The 22,808-nt window shown below is 35.6% G+C and overlaps 2 protein-coding genes across 2 annotated transcripts; both read left to right on the top strand.

The window, feature by feature from the left end:
• The first annotated feature begins 17 nt into the window (after positions 1-17).
• On the top strand, positions 18-4,122 carry Yellow-g (L-dopachrome tautomerase yellow-g). The gene is made up of 3 exons (XM_072021727.1): positions 18-1,106; positions 1,577-1,991; positions 2,066-4,122. Exons 1-3 carry the CDS (start codon positions 474-476, stop codon positions 2,290-2,292), a joined length of 1,275 nt encoding a protein of 424 aa, XP_071877828.1. The 5' UTR covers positions 18-473; the 3' UTR covers positions 2,293-4,122.
• A 2,698-nt stretch (positions 4,123-6,820) lies between these two features.
• On the top strand, positions 6,821-22,229 carry LOC139997642 (ubiquitin carboxyl-terminal hydrolase 31). The gene is made up of 4 exons (XM_072021692.1): positions 6,821-7,901; positions 17,492-17,865; positions 17,957-19,367; positions 19,458-22,229. The coding sequence occupies exons 1-4, from the start codon at positions 7,017-7,019 to the stop codon at positions 19,572-19,574; spliced, it is 2,787 nt and encodes a 928-aa protein (XP_071877793.1). The 5' UTR covers positions 6,821-7,016; the 3' UTR covers positions 19,575-22,229.
• Positions 22,230-22,808: the final 579 nt, after the last annotated feature.

The following is a 22,808-nucleotide window of genomic DNA, read 5'->3' as shown; positions in this document are numbered from 1 at the left end:
TAATTAATCGCTGCATAGGGTTCTGCAGACAGTTTGTATATAAGCTGCATATCAGATATAAGATTCACGTATTCGAGAGTTTGTGTTGTTCACATCGTAAAATCGCGTAAGTCTTTATCTCATCCAATTAATTGATTTTCGATTTCAAGAATTTAAGCCTTTCACATTTCTACGGCGTCACAATTAGGCTACGAATATTTGTGCAGATCTGTATTTTTGCGTGAACGCGACTAAGCAAATGAAACCTAATCGGAAATCTTTCGTTCATTAAATATCGTAAAAAATACACTGCAATTTAAATATCTTTTTATACTTTTTGTGTATTATGTACATCCTACGCGTTCTACGTTCATACCTTTTTAAACCTTCGAAAATTCTCATAAATACAGAAACATCCGCAGTCTGGTTCTGAATATTCGAGATTTCCGTGCGCGAGTGTTTTATTCGGTTTCTTATAAAAAGAAACTACAACGATGACGAAAAGTCAGGATAAAGTTTCTATCGAACACAATTGCTCAAAGCTTCTAACAATTTTAATATTTACTCCCCGTATTCTTTTCTCTTTTTTCATTTCCCTTTTACAGTCCCGTAAATCATTTTCTACGAGAAACGATAGGATGAAAAGATTGATTTACATCGTCCTCTGTCTAACGACCGTAACAAAAATTATATCACCGAGTAACGGTAAACCACTGGTGCCAAAACCTTTGATCCTCTCAGGACTTAGCCTAAATTGGCCATGTCAAAGTACAAAGAACATTTACGAGACAAGCGGTCGTTACATCACAAGAAACGTGATCGCTACGAGAGCACAAATATACGAAGACCAAGCGATCCTAGCTCTACCACGCTATAAACCAGGAGTACCATTTACTTTGGGTGTTCTTTCCATGAAATCGCAAAGCTGCGAGCCAAAGATAGCCCCATTCCCCTGCTGGGCAATTCAGGAAGAAGGAAATTGCCAGGCACTGCAGAGTGTGGTAGATATAGTTTTGGATGTACAAGATATCTTGTGGGTTCTCGATGTTGGAGTCGTCAACACTTTGGAGCAACCTGTACGTAGATGTCCTCCGAAGGTCGTTGGAGTCAACGCCAAGAGCGGAAAGGTAAGTGGTAGTTTGATCGTTGATCTAGGTCAAAGATTGCGCGAGAGTAGAATTAGCCTGTGAGGTCGTCTGGAGATAAAATTCCAGATTATTGTGAGATAATATGGACATGAAGTTTAGGGTTAAATGTACACTTGTTGGAAAGTAGAATCGTGGTTGACGATAGGATCGTTCCGAACGAATAGAATGGCAGTTAAACCTAGTTGAAAGTAAAATTCTGGTTAATTATAGAGAGATTAGAATCTGAAGCTACAAGTGCCTTATATGATTATAAGCCTCAACTTAATTAAAAATTACCGAGGCATCTACCCAGTTATGCGCTACCTAATAAACGAAATTACATTGATATTTATAACATCAGTTAGCGCCTCTCAATTAAGGATTGAATCGTTGGAAGATTTCCACAATCTTTGAAAATGGCATCATCGTTACTCCATGATCCTAAAAGGAGGAAATATTATCGATTTCAGGTTGTAAAAGTGATCGACTTGAGCTCGTTGGTAGACAGTACCTCGCAGCTCCAATACATGGTCATCGACTACGCAGAAGATGGTCAAGTGTATGTGTACATTTCTGACGCTGGTACCGGTGCCATCATCGTTTATAATGCCACGACTGATAATGGATATCGCGTGGTTCTTCCATCAGCAGTAGCATCCAACACGGACAAACCCGACGTCCTATACATGGCGCTCGTTAGAAGGAAAAGCTGCGGATCGGTCGTCTATTTTACATATCTAGGCTCCAGCAGAATGTTCGCGGTCAAAGCAGTGAATCTGAGAACAGGAAACGCGAATGGATCCATAGTAGACATAGGCAGAAAGAAGAACAAGATCGTACTCCTGGGCACTGACAATGGATCTGCCATCTTCTTCAGAATTAAGGGTAAAGAAATTGAATTAAATTAAATTAGATTTCATTTCTGAAACTCATTTATGGTATTTTTATTGTGATTTTAGGTGATTCCAATATCTACATGTGGAACACCGACACTCCTTTCGTTCAAGACAACTTCCTCTTAGTCGAACAAGCTGGAGAGTGTCGACTACCAACGGGAGTTATTCCTGGTTATAAGGATCTAATGTGGGTGATCGAGAGTAACTTCCAAGATTACATCGAGAATTCCGTCAGCTGCTCCGGAGCATCGGTGGCTATTCATCCACTAGTGAGTTCTGCCGGCGAATAATACTAAAAGCCAGAAGCAACGCGCTTGAAAGACCACGGTTGCGCGTTATATTATTTTAACTAATATCGTTAGCGATAGCGTTTGAGTTGTAGCGGAATATTAGACACTGTTATATCTTGACGTTGTTCAAAAAGTATAATCAATTCGATCGAAGCTCTGCAAGAGAAACGGAATAGAAAATTTTAGGAAAGACTATATACCGTCGATGCTGTTGAAAGGGGTTAATCTAGTCATAAAACGCTTTCCTTCGAGCATCCTGTACAAACTGACTTAATCTTCGAGGAACATCGAAGCTGGACAAATATCGACCAGTGTCAAATAAAAAGCTTCGAAGGCCGTTTTCTAAATGGCCGTACGAAACGAAGCGAATCTTACTACAAAGAAACGGTAATACCTATGTAAACACATCATAGTATTTTTCGCCGTATTGTCACATACAAAAGTATCGTTAATAATTTCCCTTGCACGTGAGAATGCACTGTAATTAAGCTTGACAACCTCGTGATTGAAATTTCTTTATAAATTCATCTCGATGTCACGCAAAATGTGAAAGGTATATAAGGAAGTAGGATAAACACGTTAGAACAGTATGGAATTAAATCGTTAACCGAGATATTAATACAGTGCTGAATAGTTACGTAAATTCTAATGGATAATATTAATGTAATTAAGGAAAATTGTTCCACTTAAATTAATTTCTAGTGTCGATGTTTCGCACGATTGTTATATAATTATTAATTTTCGGCAATCATTTTCCGACCACTAGCTTAATTTTGTGAGTCCAACGTATCTTTCATATCGATCTAATGCGATGACAGGCGTTGATCGTTCTAGCGTGCGTTACATAATGAATGCCGACTATATGTACATACATAGCATCTCATTAAATCTAATTATTCGTTTACCGTTCATTGAGTACAAGAAACATTATCATAATTACTCGACATGTCGATCAGGTTGAAAACGTTTATTAAATGTGTTTTATTTCTTAAAAATTATTAATAGTTATTCAAGCTAGAAAATATTATTCAGTAAAAATTAAATTATTGATGCGAGATTGAATAATTATTATTACGATAAGAAATTAGAAATTCCTTCTAATTTAAGACCATAAGGTGTAATCAAATGAATATTTTATATAATCTACTTTTCACCAGCGAATTTAAATTAGATTTAAATTCATGAGAATGAATATTTTTCAATTCATATGGTTCTCGACTTAAGAGGCACTTCCGCGAAAGAATGGTTGGTGTAAGGGCACCACGAATTTCATAAATTCTTTTTTCATACTTTTCTGGCTATCTATGGCAGCATAGTCGCTTGTGTAAGGGTAATTCCGATTCTGGACAAGCATGGAATAGCTTTCAGCCTGAAGATAAAAGAACACAATTCGCTTTCCCAAAAAGTCGATTCACCATGAAGAACGTTTCAACGTATTTAAGAAATGAGCTACTTTTAAAAGGAGTTTAACGTTCCACCGGCTCTTTCCGAGGACATGAAACAACAAAGTCCATCCTTGACGTCACAAAAAAGCCCGCTGGATGCGCCCACTTTGGTACCATGCCAAATAGTCGTTGCATTTCGCCATTTCTGCTTTATCGTACGATAATTAATTGTAACATAAAGTGTAAAAATATAAAAATGATAATATTATAATAATAATAATAATTCTAACGTACGACGTTAGGAGATAAAGTATTTCGTTCGTTTCATGCTTCTCCTAAATCTGTGTTAAACGAACCAAGAATATTGGAACCAGTCAGATACAGTTACGAATTCTTCCAAGAAATTGTGAGACCTGTACCAAAAACATGCGACACGTCTGACCAACGAATCATTTTTTCGTTCCTTAAAACGAAATTATTACAGATGTGAAATTTCTCTTTTTCTTAAAAAAGAAAATTACTCCGTTTCTTCCGTTCATTTACCTAACATGAATGATACAGTCGATTCTTCTTCAAGATATCCAATATATGTTTTACTTGCAGAATAACCGAAGGCAGAAGCTCCTAACTTTCATAATGGAACATTAATTAAAATAGTCGGCGGCATCTTCAAGATCGATTAATTAAATTAATGAAATTACTTAACTATCTTGAGAAACTAACTTAAAAAAACTATTTTTATATGTCGGAGATGAAAGGACCCCCCCCTGTTGGAATTCCTTGAAAAGCCCCCAATACTGTAGCCATTCCAAAATGACCCAAACTCAATTGTTCGAGATTTGAGATAATGAGCTTAGGCTCGAGGCGACAACCAGTCGCCGAACATAGCCGCGGTCACGGGATGAACGTTTCACCTAACACAGGTATAGAATTGCATAGTTCTCCTTTAAAGAAGAGTAGCCGTACCGACACTTAACAATAAATATTCCAACGGCCCCCTGACTCGCCATACAAAGACCCTATTCTTCGGGCAAGATGACCGTCAAACGTCGATATATCATTCACAGTATATGTTCAGGTAGCCCGAGGACCTGCTACAATCTTAGGATTTAGTTAACTAAGGTCCTTCAAGTTGACAATTACTGGAAGATACTGGGAGATACAGGAACTTTCTCTCAAGCGCGGCTAGTATCCTTTTCTAACTACATGCATAGAAATTTCAAGAAAGAGTTAGTCAAGTAATCCTTGTATTGCGAGAAATAAGTCGAGTTCGACTTAGACTTTGGAGCAAAGTACATCTGTTATCCCGTTGACCGCGGATTCGTTACCGAACCTAAGGTCATTGTCATTAGTGTCTAGTTACCGCGGCCACTTGCCAATCTTGTAACATCCATACTTCTGTTAATAAACGCTACCTCGATTGTATGACAACGATGAATAATTCCGGTGAAGATTCATACACGCCCCTAACCCAAGTCTTAACGATAACCCGACATATACATAAAACGTAGTTAAGAAATACCGCGAAACAAAGTTTTTTCCAAGTTACCGTATGTCACGCGTTTGAATAAATGTTTGCTTTTTAAACGATGGTTGTCTTATTCATTTTTTAAATGTTAGCTATTGTCAGAATACATATAAATAAAATATAAAATGTAACAATATATTCTTCACTAGCTGGTTATTTTGTTTCAAGTTATAAATAACAATCTTAGCCAGACAAGCGAAATTATCTAGCTTTTCCAACAACCATAGACATCGTTAAACGTAGACATCCAATTCCATGACTGATCGAAGACATTCATTGTTTATATGTTTATTATGCAAATCAGACGTGAACACTTTATTGGTATTGAGGAGAGAAAAGCAAGATTCCGGCCAAATCGGTTCGTTTTCTTTCATTTCATTTTTTCATTTCATCCCCATTATCCGAAACATCTTTTTTTCGCCATCTTAATGCTAATATGAAATTTTGTTTTATATCTTTCTTATTATGAATTTAATTAATATTAATTAAATGACATATATAAATACACAAGACTTTACATGCAAATAAAATGTGTAAAAACACGTTCTCATCGAATGACGAATTTCCAGATAAAACAATCTTTTGATAGACTCATGGAAGCAAATTGCCAACAATTAATTCGCGGAATGCAAACAAATACGAAGAAAGAAAGTACCGTGCTGTAAAATATATAATCTGTAGAACGATAAACAATCATGATGAAAATTGATACGAAGAATATGAGTTTTGCTAATGGATCGACGACTTGAGACTGTATCGTTTCTGAAAGAGCGTCAGCAAAAGTCGAAATATTTGCAGTTTGCAAATCAGCATTCCATGAAAATTGACGACGAAGAAGATGTAAGTCATTGTATTAAGTTGTACATATTAGATTCTAAATAAGTCTCGACATGAAATAAATTGAAATTCATTACTCTATCACTAGATCTGTGATTTTTACGACCTACCATAATATTTTATAGCAATTTGTACATTTTCTTAACTGAATTGTAAGCATATACCGTTGTTCAACAATTAATTGTCAAATACATAAATCTAGTGTTTTTACACAGATAACTCTGTTTTACCTTCTAATATAAGATTACGTTAAAGTAAAGTTGTTTGATTTAATTATCAATTTAATTACTTGCGTTATTTTATACAACAATGTCTATAATTTGTATTTAGTATACGGTTAACTTCCATTTATTTGAACCTGTCATGCGGCAGATACTTATTTCTTTACTATGTACTTACAATTTTCCATTCATGCAATAGTAGTACATATTCCGATAAATGAATTCAATGACGAGAAGCTTATCTATTCGAGCGTTGACTAATGTTTTCTTTGCCATTCAAACGAGTAATACATACATAAATAATTACCATAGGTAATTAAAATCGTCGCGACACAACGTTATAAATTGTAGAGGGCATGAAAAGCACTATGATTTTTTTCGAGGTCGGTATTTCAGAACGTGAAACACGAAACCCTTTTCGATATCACGTCTATTATGTCTTTAGTCAATGCCAACACTTTGACTAACAATAGTATTGGTCAGTCTCGACAGGGAGCGCTTCGATCGCAAACATAATAACATCTACCAACAGCCATTTCGTGTAGTCTATGTCCGAAGCATCATGAAATCGTGGAAGCCTGTGTGATAAAGGCAAATGGCCGCCGTAGTATATGAGTGCGGGTTACGTGTATGATGTTTTTCCGCGAGCAGTTTTTGACGTACGGCATGTAAAAGACGCGTGGGTTGAGCGATCAACGAAAAGCGTGATGTGAACGACAAGCGAAAGCTTAAACGGTGTTTCCGTGGCCGGCAATGAACGGTGAGAATGCTAGTGCGGTGATGAAATCGGTGTCGGAGGGTAAGCTGGGCGTGGAAGAGGTTAAATTACCGAAGCTAAAAACACAGGATTCCGTCTCGCGTTTAAAGTGTACGTTTACATTGTCGAGGAATCCATTTTATAGTGCAAGCAGGATGTTAAGACGACGTGCGAAACAAAATCGCGATTCGAAAGACGGTGGTAGTGCGGCGGGCACCAAAGACAGACACAATATGCAGCAACATCAACAGCAAGTGGAAAGTATGCAGCAGAATATAGGCCGATTGCACGGCAGTCAAAGTTATCCGGATAGGTCAGGTATGAAAAAAGTGTTTCGAAGACCTTCGTGGAGAAAGTTCATCAACAAGATGGTCCAGCACATGTCGAATGTGGGTACACAGAATCACAAAACGTCTCACAGGGACGATCTCGGGTCCAGTGCCGGAGACATAAGGGTACCTCCACCTAGACCGGCGCATATACCACCTGATAAGGTGCCAGGGGTCATAGGTTTACGCAATCACGGTAACACGTGTTTCATGAACGCTGTATTGCAGTGCTTGTCGCATACGGACATACTCGCGGAATATTTCGTGCTGGACCAGTACAAGGTCGATCTCTCTAGAAGAAATAAATTGAACTCGAAAAAGTACGGGACGAAGGGAGAGATCACTGAACAGTTAGCCCTCCTGTTGAAGGCCATCTGGAGCTGCCAATACGATCCAGAGATGAGCACGGCGTTCAAGAGCGTCGTCGACAAATACGGAAGTCAATATCGCGGGAACTTGCAGCATGACGCTCAGGAATTCTTGCTATGGCTATTAGATAAAGTGCACGAGGACCTGAACCAAGCTACCAAAAAAAAGTATAAAATCATCAAGGTGAGAGAGTCAACACATTTTTTAAGGTTATGCTCACGTTTTGACAACACGTCTCCCACATAATGAACAGGTTTGTAGTCATTCATTGCGAACGATTACATAATGCCAGTGATATGAATAATCATTAACCAGCTACGTTAATTTCTTCGTTCTTCGACATTCTCTTGTGACCGTGAAACGAACTTATGAATTTACAAATGCTAAAAGTATTCGCAACGGATTTTGGATTCTTTCTTGGTTTGCTCTTGTGTACGTTACAAGAAGACGTGTTTATACGAACACAAACCTTGAGTGAATTTTATTTATTACTTAAAGAAACAGAAAATCCAGTCAATCGCAAACGGTTACAATCAGGCCTTAACCTAAATTTGTTCCACGTTCGAAAAGTACATACCGCGTTTTCTAAACGAACTCTATCGAAATTCGGCTAAATTCACGCTTATATTCCAGAACAGAAAATGGGTAAAACAAATCGTGTACTTACCATGTATGTACTTATTATCGAGAATGATACATTTGACTTTTTTATTAATGTATGTGTTGTGTGTTTTTTTCTTTTAAATATTTAACCAATAAAAATATATCTATCAGTAAATATTGAAACAATAATACGAACGTTTGCTTATCAAGGATGAGTTACGATTTTTATTATTTATATAAATTTTATTAATTTATCAGATATAATAATGGTGGACAAATCATAATTATCCGATGTTCGTTATCTGATGCTCCAAATTGGCATTGTTAGAGGCAGCTATCAGAAAAAATTAGTACAAAAGATATCTGGTAATCAATTAATTATCTATGTATTATAACATCTATTTTTTAGTTTCATATAACAATAGGAAAATTATTGGTCTTATCGAAATCATCATTTTTAAATATAGCCGTAATAGATTGTGCAGGGAACAAAGAGAATAATCCTCTGTATGAAATAAGACCTAATACCTCGTTTTAACGAAACAAAACAGATTCATTGAAACATAAACTGGTAGTGGTATTTTGAAGTTAAAAATAGTTTGCACTCAATAAACCGCGAACTTGACTAGTGAATCGCTTTTTATGCCAATGCATCATACATATAGAACAAGATAGGGATAATAAAGCAGAGACAGAACAAATTTTAGTTCGCTGATTCACCGCAACGAGATGCCCGCCAATGATAAGTGACGTAATGAGAAAAAAGTGCGCATCATGCTGGCCAATTAATTGTTCGTTTTTCGCCATTTTTTAATTCGATATTTATTACTTAAAGGACAGCTACCGAATCATGATTAAATAATCAAATATTTCTTCCATGTATGTAGTTACACGCGTGAATGCTGTGTTTCTTTCTTGGCTATCTCACGAAACAACGTGTTTGTGATTATATGTACGATGAGGTAACACATATTAACCGTATATCTCAAAAGTATCGACAGTAAAGTGGTTTTGCTTGTATATTACGAAATATAGAACCTTTTATCATTTATATCGTTATAGAATGAGAATAGGTTTTATCGGAAGATGTGATATTTTTAAAACTCGTTAGAGATGACGAGTTCAGATAATAAATACTAAAATTTAACTTTCAATTCTATGTTCTTTCAGTTTCTTTTTATGTAACACATATATCTAACAATCTTGTTAAATTGCCTGTTTATCGTACTTCAGGAAACAGTAATGAACAAGAATAATTATATATAGTTGAGCGTAAATTACCTTTCGGAACGATTTGTGTTATATCCTAGTAAAAAATAAAGAAAAGTTCAAGGTATTTGTCGCGTAGAGAAACAATGGTTATTCATAACAAAAGAGAAAATGTGAAATTATTACTGATGTTTCGCTTCTCAGTATATGTACTTCTTTGCTAGTGAAACTAATAACCGCGACTGCTAACTCGGTAAAACTTAATCGCTAATTATCTAAACAGCTGAATTTCTTTTTAATGTATGTTCGCACTTTCTATTTTACACACAACTTTCGTTAAAATTTTATTGTTCGTCAACTGCATATCTTTGTGCCATCTCCCCATCGTTTCACTCTACAAAAAAAAAAAAAAAAAAAAAGAACTATGAAATTATGCTCAATTGCAAATAGAGTTACAAAAATGGAAAGAAGTTTATTTGTATCGAGATATTATTTTTTACAGCTCGTGAAAATATTCGAACATTTACTATGGAAACTTTTTTGTGCATTAACACTGTAATGACACACGACTGTTACGATTATATTAGGTTATCCAAAAAATGTCCTTTTTCCGCAGACATGTTTTTTACAACAATGCACCTTCATACAAACGTGAAACCAAGTCTGTGAAATGTCGCGGTGTTTATCTCAACAGAACAAAATGGATGGTACGTAATTCGACAAAATAATATAAAACAAAAAACGTTGTGCGTCTATTATTTCCTCATAAAACGAAAGAAACTTTTCGGACAACCTAATATTAGTAAGATTTGGAACCAATATAAAGTTGTATATAGAAGCTATGAAACGTTTATTGCAAACATAACCTTACGAAAATAACTTTAATCATATGCAGATTGAATAGCGATCTTAAACATACAATTAATGCTAATGATGGTTTGGCTTACTAATATAATCAAGAACTGACTGTTCGAGCATTTTGTTGATTTTTGCCAGCTCTGGTTTGCTTGCAGCAAATATAGCTTCCGTATATATTTTCAGATTGATTTCAAATTTTACCAATGTAATCATGTCTCGTTGAATTCCAAAGCTCTATTTGTATAGCACATAATACATTCATTAAAAGTTTTTACACTGGATATTTGTCTTAATTAAATTCAAGCGTTGCTCATTTTCTTCTTCTTCTTTCTTTCTTTCTTTTTTTTTTTTTTGCTTTCACGGAGTAAAGATACCTGCGATAAAAATTGTTTGAAATGTTTGACACATTTACCACAGGTTGTTACCGACTTGACGCATCTTGTCTCTATGGTTCTTTCTCACTCTCTCTTTCGTACTTCATCCTCTAGGTAAGTAAACGGGCCCACTCGATCCGTTATCTTATCAGCCATTTCTTGCACACTATCCAAGTGTTTGTCGAGCATCAGATAAGGAAGCGATCTTCGACGAGCAAGTCGATAATCCGGATTAGGAACTAACAATGTCCGACATGTCGCCTCTGTGGCTTGTTAACTCGCTACTCGTGCCACTTTTTCGTAACTAGTTTTTTCCTCGAGTGCCCTTCATCGGCTACGTTGACCGACTTCTTCGAAACCGGTCATTGAAACGCCTTGAAAATTCGAAGATGCTCTCTGCAGGCATTAATGCCTTCTTGCATAGAAAGTCGGTACATTCGTTCTGTACAAGTTTTTTCTATTGCACGCTCAACCATACGTGTAGCGATTAATTCGTTATTTACGAACGAAACAGTGATCTCGTTTACCGATATACTAAACTTTTTGATAAGGCTAAACTGAGTAATATATTTGTAAATATTATCCAATTAGTGCGTTTAATAAAGTAATAACACGAAAAAGGAAAAATAATTTGAAGCGATAGACGCGTATTTATATGCTTCGGTGTGCGCAACATAATAATTTTAAATAAATCGATAGCTGGAAAAGTATTTCAGAGAGATTCGACACTTCTCAAAATGCATGTAGCCACTCGAGCACGTGCTAAACGACGGTGCACGTATTATTGACCTTGCGATAAGATCGTCAGCTTTCGTCGCTTTAAAAGTAGGATGCCTAGTTTACCTAGATGAAGATAGTATGCTGGTACTGATATTATTATTTATTATAAATCGAATGATCACGAAACGAGACTTCTCGGGTTTAATTATCACAGAGATAAGTGACTGTGTGAATAATCTCTTTCATAACAGCAATGAAAGCTTCGAATCGTTATGCATACCAACTTGTTGCGTTACAAAATAAAATTCTTTCAACTTTATTTATATAACTAAATAACTAAATAAACGTTATCGCACTTAATTCAGTACAGTATATGTACCTATCTGTATCTAAACAAACATTTAAATTTTAAATTTGAATAAGTAAAGTTTATTCGGTAGTGTAGATTCCTAGATTATAATCGACCGTTTTATCGGTCAAACAGTTTGCTCATGTGTCTCATTACGCACAGATTCCACAGATTATCTGCAAACATTGTTATCTATGGTTTCCGATTATTTTCACGCGACGTCGCACGAACCAATTCCTAAGCCTTCACTAAAATCGCGTCGCACGCCGCGTTTACGAACTCCACGTGTCTGTGGTCGATCATTTTACGATTCTCATTGCCAATGGCTTATCGCCTCTCTTATTCCTCGAACTTTCGATTATGCGTTCATTCGTGGCATGGTCGAATAAAATTTACAGATGTCCTTCGCCAAGTTTTTTTTTTGTAAATGAATGCCAACGAACGTGAATTGATTTAAAAACAAGACATAGGTAGGAAATTGTCGAAGGTGGCAGACGTTTGAATCCGAAACACCGTGACGCAACATCTCATGAAAAACTACCTTCAATGAGACCTTGAGGACGCGTGCAACGCGATGCGTATTTTTATGTCGTCAAAGGTCGTGCCGCTCTAGCAAATCGTAATGAAAATTCAAGGAAAATTTATATACCTCGAAGTGAAATCTAAATATAATTTATATCCCATTTACTCGTGTTATGGTTACATGTCTGAAATACACGACCAATTTAATTTTGCTAATTCTTGATTTCTATATCACGTGCAACAAGATTTGTTAGATCGATAGATGTAAGTTTTTTTTTGGAAATAGCCGATAAGTCTGTAAGATTTGATAAACACAACAAAAGATATATAATTTAACCTTGTGGCCAAGTAAAATCACAATTTATTTTCAATATTTACTTTTACTTAATAATATCAATTAATAGCGTTCCTTTGTGTAAAAATCAATAGAGATTCGATTCTTCCGGACGATACGCGCTGGTAAAATTGATTGCAGAGAACGTAGATATGAAGTATTTTTTTCCCCCAAAGTTGACGTGAATGGAATGTTTGATAAGACTTGCGTAGAAAAAAAAAAAAAAAGAAAAGATAATACACTTATCGAGACCCGACCACGTAAGGTCAAATATTTTCTGCCGTACAAACGATCAGCAACGTGCACCCTCGCTCCAAGCATCTTGATACTAAAATATTGTTTCCCCGTAAATAACGTGGTATTTCTAAATTCGAATTAAAAATGAACATGATAAGCCAATGAATATACAATGTTTTTTATACTCCCGTTGTTCTACTGATTTTCGTAAATGAACACTTTATCAGGCTGATATTTCAAAATTTCTGTGGTTCTTTTTAAAATTGTAAGAATAAATATAGTTGGTCCACCGTGCTTTGCCGGAGTCATTCTTGGTATTTTACCGCACTTTAATAGTAATTCATCCGATAAATTGCTCTCCTGATGACAGAATTCTTCGAATTTCTACAAAATAATGTTATTTTCGACCTGTCTACCCATAATAATTTGTATCATGTTTATTTTATATCTTAGGTATTATATCGTAGTAAATAGTTTAGTAAATAGTTTAAAATATGGTTTAACTATTTGTTCGTTTATATTATAGACAAACGAAAGTGTGTGAGACAGTATCGTTATAAATAAGAATTGAAAGACCTTGAATGGGGCCACGAACCAGTCATCGTTCTAAGGCCACATTATGTAGCTTCCATTGATCGATTCATATTCTTTCTTTTCTTCAATTTCGGCCGTATCATCATCCATTATAATTTAATACGATTTAATCACGTTCAAAGCTATATACATATATAATTAAATTTAATTAGGATATGAGTCCTTGACATATAAAAATGTATGTAATGTAATGTAATAAAGTAATTGGATTTTTCGTGTGAACCATATCTTCGTGCTGTTTTTCACCGCGTGCCAACGATACATTTAATAACGATGATATCGCCAAAGCGACGAAACAATTTGCAAGCTTAACATTAGTCGCGAAGATATAGATACGCTCAAATTAACAAGTTAACGAGAAGTCCAAATTTCAAGGTTTAGAAACTGTCGCGCGATCGCCTACTAGTTGGAAACGTGATTTATCATAAAAACTGTATACATATGTATTATGTTTTAAAATTCTCCATTAATTAAAACGTTTTAATCAAATGCTATACTAGAAAAAAATTTGCTCGAAGCGGTTTCGATTAGAAATTCAATTTTCAAATGGGGTTTTTCCATTTTATCGTCCAATTGACGTATAATAACACGCGCGAGTCGAAAGGTTAAAAAGATCCTACGAAGAGTTCTTCGCTCTTTTATCTCGATGAACACATCCTTCTTTGAAAGATACAAGTTGCCAACTCTTAAAAATTGATCGCTAGGGAATAATTGGACACGTTAAGATTTTACATAAATATAAACAAGCATCCAGAGCTCTGATTTCTTGCATATAATCATTATGTGCCGTTTCTATGACGGCCTTGGCGTAGTATTACACATACTTTGAGTCATAACATCGAATTAATTACTATTTCTCCGCTCGTCTAATTGCTACTAATCAGAGCACTGATGGCCCTGATGTAGTTTATAACTATTATCGGATCTAGTCAATGGTGCCGGATTCGTAATAAAAAAATAAAAGAATAAAACTAAGAAACAGAGTAAAAAAGGTAGGAATTCATTGAGTGTGTACTAATGATAAAAAGAGAACTTTTTTGTTGGTCAAAGCATGAATACGTTGCACTTCAAATATATCAACTATACGGTAAGATCAATGATGTTGTAATGTACTTTATCTTTTCACGATGGCGATGATGTTATGTAGACTAAAAAATACCGATGGAGAAACTCGAGTACTTTCGGATTCCAGCCACTGTACTGCAACATATTTCAACGCATTCCATGGCTGTCAAGCTGAAAGAAGTTAATTATAAGTTACGGGTCGAGGGACGTTAATTGCTATTGTTACGTAAAGAATGTTTAGATCAGCCACGCTTCCTGCTTTTTGTTTTGCCATTCTGTAAGAAATAAATCGCCGATGCATCGATATTTGTCGCGTCTTGTCCTAGCGCCGGAAATTTCCAACGAATCGTTTTATGAATCACTTTGTTTGTCTTCGAAAAGATTGGTAAAGAGTAAATGCACTGGTTAGATTCGAGGATGTTTGTAGTTCGAGCGTGACTTTCGTGAAAACCAAACGTATATATGTTTCTCCTGAACGTTTCATATCCAATGTACGAGGAAATGAAAAGTAAAAAGTGAATGTAGCGTAAAGTTGTAAGTATGCGGTCAAGTTATAGCGAAGAGCTAGTTTCGTTCAAATACAAGAGAAGTGAAAAGAATGTAAGATCGTAACCGGAAGCTGAGGACGGCGAAAAAAACAAAAGTTGACTCCGTCGATATTAATGAATTCCGTAAAGGTTACCGACCGGTTGACCAAACCTGTTCAATCTTTACGTAACTACACATGTACGAACGTGACATTGACCAATTGTGAAGTTGCGAATTGTAACGTGTGTCGTTACAACCTGTAAGCATCGAAAATTATTTCCGGCGACCGGATCGACGATACATCCTGTCCACGGCTCTCTACAATTATCGCGTTTCGTGGTTTTTCGACGCATACGAGGAATTGTCATTTGCAGCAGATGATTTAGCCTTATCTAGAAAGAAAAGGTCGCTTTTTCCTCGCAAAAGGAAGTCTTTTTCTTATTCACCGGGTACACGACATAATTCCACTTGATGCTTTTACTCTGGAGCCTCTTAAAAATAGCTTTTTCGTTCTTAACTATCCCCTTTCTCGTTGTTTCATTAAAGGTTAGAATAGACAACATGGACTCGGATAATTGCTGACGGTATTTGGTTTCAATCGAAGATTATTTTATTCAAAACCTTCGATTATATAAAACATATATATTTCCTTTGCAAAGGCTACAATTGGAAGGTCATGAAAATGCACGTTTCACGATCCTATTAAGGGAAGCCTTCTATGCCGACCGAGCATGCTGTTTCGAGAATCCGCTGACCTGAAAGGGGACATAGAAAAAGCACGCAAAGCTTAACGACGTGTTTCGATATACTACCGACGACGCTAATCGAATTATCATTTTAAAATTTCCGACTGATGTAAGGTAAAAGTATACATACAAAATACCAATATATACGCCAAAGCATACGCGTGTGTGTAATATATTCACAACCAAAAGTTATGTATACCTACGCCCGTGAAAAATAAATACATTCTGTAAATGATCACTATCGTTTGTTGGGACATTGTTACGATTACTAAACAAACAGATCGAATATGAACTTGTGAATTTTAGCGAGTGAACGGCAATCGTCTGGTGTCCATTAGAATATCTCGCTTGTGTTGCGTCTTCTATCGGGTCTGTTGCGAAACTGAAAAGTGCAACAGACGGTATAGACAACAACGAACTACCGGTAGACAGCTATTATTAGAACGAACGTGTTATAAATGATCAGTCTTTATGTATCTTGGGTGATGAACTGTTTGTACGATGTCTCGATCCATCTTAAGACAGTTAAAAAATAAATCCACAGGATTCCGTGTTACGTATAAATAAACGTTCATGTACAATGTACAGTATCAAACATGACAGCGATGGTACGTACTCTGGTCGTATAGAACACGGAAATACTTGGAAGACGAAGTGGTAAACTTACTTTCAAGTTACTGAAGCAATTTTGAAGTTATTTATATTTTATTTTCTTCCTGTCGTCTTAATTTTCTTCTCAACGTACAGACGAGTCGACGCCATTGCTTATCCTTAAAAACGATGAATATGTTAAATACGTTAAATGAGATTGCTCATTACTAAGATTATTGTCTGTTCAATAAATCTTCGTTTGATTACGAATCTCTTGGTTCGCAACACGTATTTTTAACTTTTGTTTCTTGTATTCGTATATTGTAGCATGCGAGAACGTTAAATCGCGCATTGTCCGATAAAGTTTTACGATTTTACGTTAAGTTTCTTCTGCTAGTATTTTTCCGTCGTTTTTTTCTTTTAGCAAATTAATTCGTATGATATATTGTTTGTTTGGCTTCTCATCGTGTTTAACCAATCGATGACGTAAAGTAAAATATTCCTAAGCTTGATTAAATGCAGGTGTACAAAAGTGTACACAGTTATTTGCATTCTCATAAAACACTATCAATATTCTTACAATATTCATGATAAGGATTAATTACATCGTCACCGTTGCTATATTTACCTGAATGCTTTTCAATATCACGACGATAAGGCCGTTAGTGTGTCTCAAATGATCGTAAACCGAGTTTCATAATATAACGCGATAAATGAAATTGGCATATTATTATTAATTTAACTTTCTAAAAATAGCAATGACGAATAAAATCTCAAATTCTGTCGTGTAATTCATTGAAAAAAATCTGAAGCTATACCGGGACGTACGTACTTCAAATCTTCGAACATATGATAAAGTAACGTAAAATAATATTTTGCAAATTAGAAAGTTTCTTTATCTTCTCCCGGGAGGTTCGTTCTATTTCTGCTTCCATTTAGCACGTTATCTGTAAATCGATAAAAAAAAAAAAAACAAATCAAATATGATGGAGAGTCTCAAATGTACTCATTTATTAATGGAAATCTTTTTATATAATTTGTAGAATTCGTTCGGCAGACCAGATGACATCGTGGCGGCGGAAACTCTGGCGAACCATGTCCGCTGCAACAATTCGTTCGTGCACGCGGTGTTCCAAGCCCAGTTTCGGTCTAGCCTAACTTGCCCAAGATGTCACCGGCAGTCGAACACGTTCGACCCTTTCCTCTGCGTGTCAGTACCTGTACCGCAAAATCACCGCCAGATGAACCTTTTCGTGAACGTCCTCTATACGTCGCAACAACCGCGGCAAGTGAAGATAGGCGTGAGCGTGAACCAGATGGCCAATGTCAGAGAGCTCAGAGAGATCTTGGCCAGTGACACTGGTATCGATGAGAATCACATGTTACTCACGGAAATTCATGACGAAGGATTTCACAGGTAGAACTTCATTGCTCTACGGACAAGCCTATTAAATAGATCGGTATCGCGTTAACTTTCCACTACTTTGTTTGTTATTTATTGTTTACAGAACTTTCTCCGATTGCCAACCTCTATCTGTGATCACGGAAAATGACCCGCTCTACTGTATAGAACTGCCACAGCTGAAAGAACCAGCGGAGCAAGCGTATATCTTACTCGTGTGGATCAACGTCCTTACAAAAGGAGATCTTAGACAGCGTTTTAGCAGTCCATACACTATGCAAGTGTCTAGAGAAACGTCGTACGAAGATTTACAAAAACTCTTGTTGAAGGAGATGCATAGTGTTCTGACAGACGATGTTCTTACGTCGAGTCAGAGTCCTGGACTGTTTAACATTCGTGTTGCGGACCCCGCTGCTACGCCTATTCAGGACGAACATCCATGTATAGATCCCTGTGTGGAGCATCCTCTTTATACAGAGCAGATCGAACAAGCGTTGGCCCTTTGTGCCGATGACTCCGGTCCTCAACATGTAAAATTAATTCTAGAGTGGGACGAAGCCACTAAGTGTAATATTATTCAAGATGACAATGATCAAATCGAAGAGCACGCCAGTGTGAAGCAGTTAAAAACGAATTCAGAACTAGGAGGAGCTGTTACTTTGGAAGAATGTTTCGATCTGTATACGAGAGCCGAGATATTAGGGGCAGAGGATGCGTGGCACTGTCCGTATTGCAATAAGAAACAGGAGGTGGTGAAGAAATTGGGACTTTGGTCTCTACCTGATATCTTAGTTATTCATCTAAAAAGATTTCGGCAACAGTCTAAACAAAGGTCTACGTCGAAATTGACCATGTTGGTCGATTTTCCTTTATACGGTTTCGATATGACTCCTCATCTTGCTCATAATGGAGTACAAACGCATAATAACGTTAGTAGTTTAGGTGGTCTAGGTTGGTCGCCTTGGAAGAAACCCAGACCACGCCAACAAAATATCCCAAAATACGATGAAAACGTTTACGATCTGTATGCGATTTGTAATCATCATGGGCAAGATTTACAGGGAGGTCACTATACCGCGTTCTGTCGAAATCCGTACGATACTCAGTGGTATTGTTTCGACGACACCCGAGTAGAGGCCGTGAACGATACCAATTTAATAACAAACGCTGCGTACATGTTATTTTATCAACGAAGAGGGTTGACTAATAATTCTGGAAATTCTTCGGCTGCTTCCACAAGCTCAGCCGGATCCGGACTTGATCATTGGGTCTCGAAAATGCCGCCTTTTTATTTCAACAACAAGACTAATAACAACGTTTCAAACAACAATCAAAGTAAATCGCAGGAAGTGTTGTGTCAAGATAAGATCGTGGAAGAAAAGAACATAACAAATTTCAATAGGGGATGTCGCAATTATGCTACTTTACAACCCAAGAAAAGGAATGTTGCGACAGAAACGGATATCGGTCAGATTGATCATTACTCAGACGATGAAGCACCATGCAGAAGAGAATGGGTAAGTTCAGAACCAACAACGTATAATTTTGGACCATGAACAATGTACGAGTATTCTCTTTTTAATTTTGGCTTATATGTATGTTTTCAGGCCTCACCGAAGCCTGTTCGAAAAATGTCGTCCATTACGTTAATACCGCAATCCACGATAATTCACAGTGCCAGTAGTGATCCAGACACAACGATAATACACGAGTCGACGTTGTAACACACAATTTAAGCCAGATCTGGTCTGGCTCGAGCAACGCTCAATGTATAGTGCCTGGAACATGGTGTGTAAACGATCAGAGACAAATTAGAACTGAAGACGATTTTTCAAGACAATTTCTGACGGAATTTAAGTCCATTCGTTTCGTATCGAAGACTTAATATAGTCTGTTTAGAAAATATTTTGTTCCGAATTTATACATTTTAAAAGCAAATGCTTTTCTTTTATATTATCTAACGATCGATCGAGCAAAGAATATTAAGAGCCTTTCTAATTTCTTTGTTTTGATATCGAAAAAAAAAAAAAAAATGAAACTGCGACATTAGACAATGTTGTTTGTTGACAATGCAAGCGTAACTGGAGGCATTAGTGATTTTTGTATTTATATCGTGTTTACACAAACTGCGTGAATTGTATTGTACATTCTAGTTGTTAGAAGACTTTTTAAGAAAAGGACAAATATTATATTCAATATCAAAAACTAAGAATCCCTTATTTACGAATTGTCTATTGTTAATACTTAGATTTTCAACGCAATAGGTAATTAATGTTCTACATATGTCCAGCAAGAATGTACGTGTGTCAAAGAAACTTTGTACGCGAAATTTTTTAAAACACGCGATTCATGTATCATATCCGTCGCGTTACAATGAAACTACGACAATAACTGAATCTTGTTTGTAGCAGGATTTACGTATTACAGAGACTTCATTTTCAATGATAATTCTCGTCTGGACATAATATGTAGTCGCTAACCATTGTTTTGAATCTATGCTTAACTATAATATTTATATCGTATTTGTATCACCCACTAGTGGCCTTATCTCAGTAATTAACATTGATATGTCATTTGCAATCATACAAGCATATTTACTATTTCGACGTCGTTTTATTAACGAACATTGAGACATTGTAGCGTGAAAGCCACCAAATTGTAACGTACGTATCGTTAATTATTCTTTGGATTCTAACGAATCGACGACCAAGAAAATCAATATATGTACTTCCACTTCAAAGTCTTGTTCTTCCTACAAACAATCGGCGCAATTGAAATTTGTCATCTGGAAAAGTAACTTGTCGGTTCTTAGGAGAGTGGCTTTCGTAATATATCCTTTAGCGATGTTCTCTTTTTCTTTCTTTCTTCTCTTTTATTGTCAAATACTCTAATCTCTCAGTTGTAACGATCATTCCACTTAGACGCGTTTATAAATAGAAAATGATGGAAAGCACGGAAGCATGAAAGTGAAACTGATTTATATATACGTATACATAAATATATGCACGCAAGTGTATAATTTACGAGTGAAAGATATTTAAGTTATTTTAAAAGAAACATTTTTTTATTACTAGTCACACGTATCGTGGACGGGGGGTGGCGAATAAAGAATGTATGTGATGAATTATAAATGTAATTAACGTCGAATTCAGTATAAGTAAGAAAGGAAGGCGTTCGATCGTAGCAAAACAACGTGATGTATAATTTGGTATACTCGTTCTAACAGTGTTTGTAATATAAGTTGGTTCCTGTGGCAAGACTAGGCCAAATCAAGTGCCATGATGGTCCTGGAGGTATAATACTCAACAAAACTTTAAATATTTTCATACTCGATCACCCGAAAGAATCGTTTCCTTTAAGTCTAGCAATTGAAAGCTTCAGAGTCTTCTAAATGAATAGTCAATCGATTCTATTTATCGAGATACAGAAAAGTAACAGATGATATTTCTATAAATATTCCAATTACTGGATTTGGAAACAAACACTGCGTCAGGTGACTGAGTATCGTTTAGTTAAAGATAAAACGTTCCCTTCGTGGCACTTAAAAAGGTAGAATGAACGTGCAGAATGCGTGATAGTAAATAATGAAGCAGAGGAAAGCCGCTACCCGTTTATTATTCTATGATTTTAGAATTTTGTGCATTCACGTTAATCGACTGAGGGATACGTTATTAATTATTCATATTATCGCTGCTGTTTTTGTTGAAATAAATTAGAGAATGTATATATATATAATATGTATATATTATATATATATATAATATATAGATCAAAGAACGTCATTCCACTTTGTACACCCTGAATTATGTCAATGCTTTGACCTATGATTCTAAATACTTCGCGTTTTTTTTGAAGTAATCATTGTTGGAGCTTGTTATGTTTAAAAGTAGGAATTAATTGCCACATTTTTTATAACTTTCAAAGGGCACACGTGGAAAATTTTCCTCGTATCAATGAATGAAAATTTTAATGTGGAAAGAAAGTATCGACCAATTGTATACTAGTCTAATATATTTTATTATAGCTTGCAAAATATAAGATAATTTGTTGTAACAACGTAATATCGAAAACGAAACTTCTAACAGGACGAATATCAAATTTATCCGATTTTATTTTAATCACACAAATTCATGGATCCATAACATGTAGATCGAATAGGTGAGAAAGAAAATTTGAATTTGAAACGAAATATTGTATAATATTATTATTCAAGTCTAATGTAAAAAGTTTATAAATAATTAGGGATAAAATAAATCGTAATATACAGAGATTTGTCAATAAAAAGTAATATTCATACGTAAAGTATTTGGAATATAGTAATTTAAAGAAAACGATTATGTATTTGGCTATTATTTACATTAAAATTCGATTATAAAACATGCATTCGTTTCAACACTATATCGACTCCCCGATCTTTTCTGTTATTTAAATACAAATATAGTCTTTATTTTATTATGAAGAAATTTAGGAACTGTGTTATATAATTACTTGTTTTTAATAATAAATATGCTGTTAATATTAAACGGAAAGATATATATATATATATATATATATATACTATGAAAGGAATTAAGTATTGGGAAAATACATCCTTCTGTATCGGAATTTTGTAATTTCGTGCCATCTGATTGCCACTAAACAGTTGACGCAAATGTAAGTGTTGAACAAAGGTTGCGTTTCTCACTTTCGTTCTATCCGTGAAGGAAGTTTCTGTATTTTTGTTAAAATTTTTTATCTTTTATTTATGTTATTTAATATTATCAAGTTTAAAGTAAATATCCGTTTTTATTAAATGCAATTTTATTTCTTAAGGAATTTTAACATTTTCATTCATGAATTGTTGGTAGGTGATCATTGTTGACAGCTGATAATTTAATATAATGGCAACTTATCTTTAATTATATGACGAAAAAAACTTATAAGATCATAAGAAAGAAATACAGGTTTTCGCATTGTAT

This window comes from Bombus fervidus, chromosome 2 (assembly GCF_041682495.2).
Source record: "Bombus fervidus isolate BK054 chromosome 2, iyBomFerv1, whole genome shotgun sequence".
Lineage (NCBI taxonomy): Eukaryota > Metazoa > Arthropoda > Insecta > Hymenoptera > Apidae > Bombus > Bombus fervidus.
The sequence above is the reverse complement of the archived record's forward strand: the minus strand, read 5'-3'. Positions and strand labels throughout refer to the sequence as shown.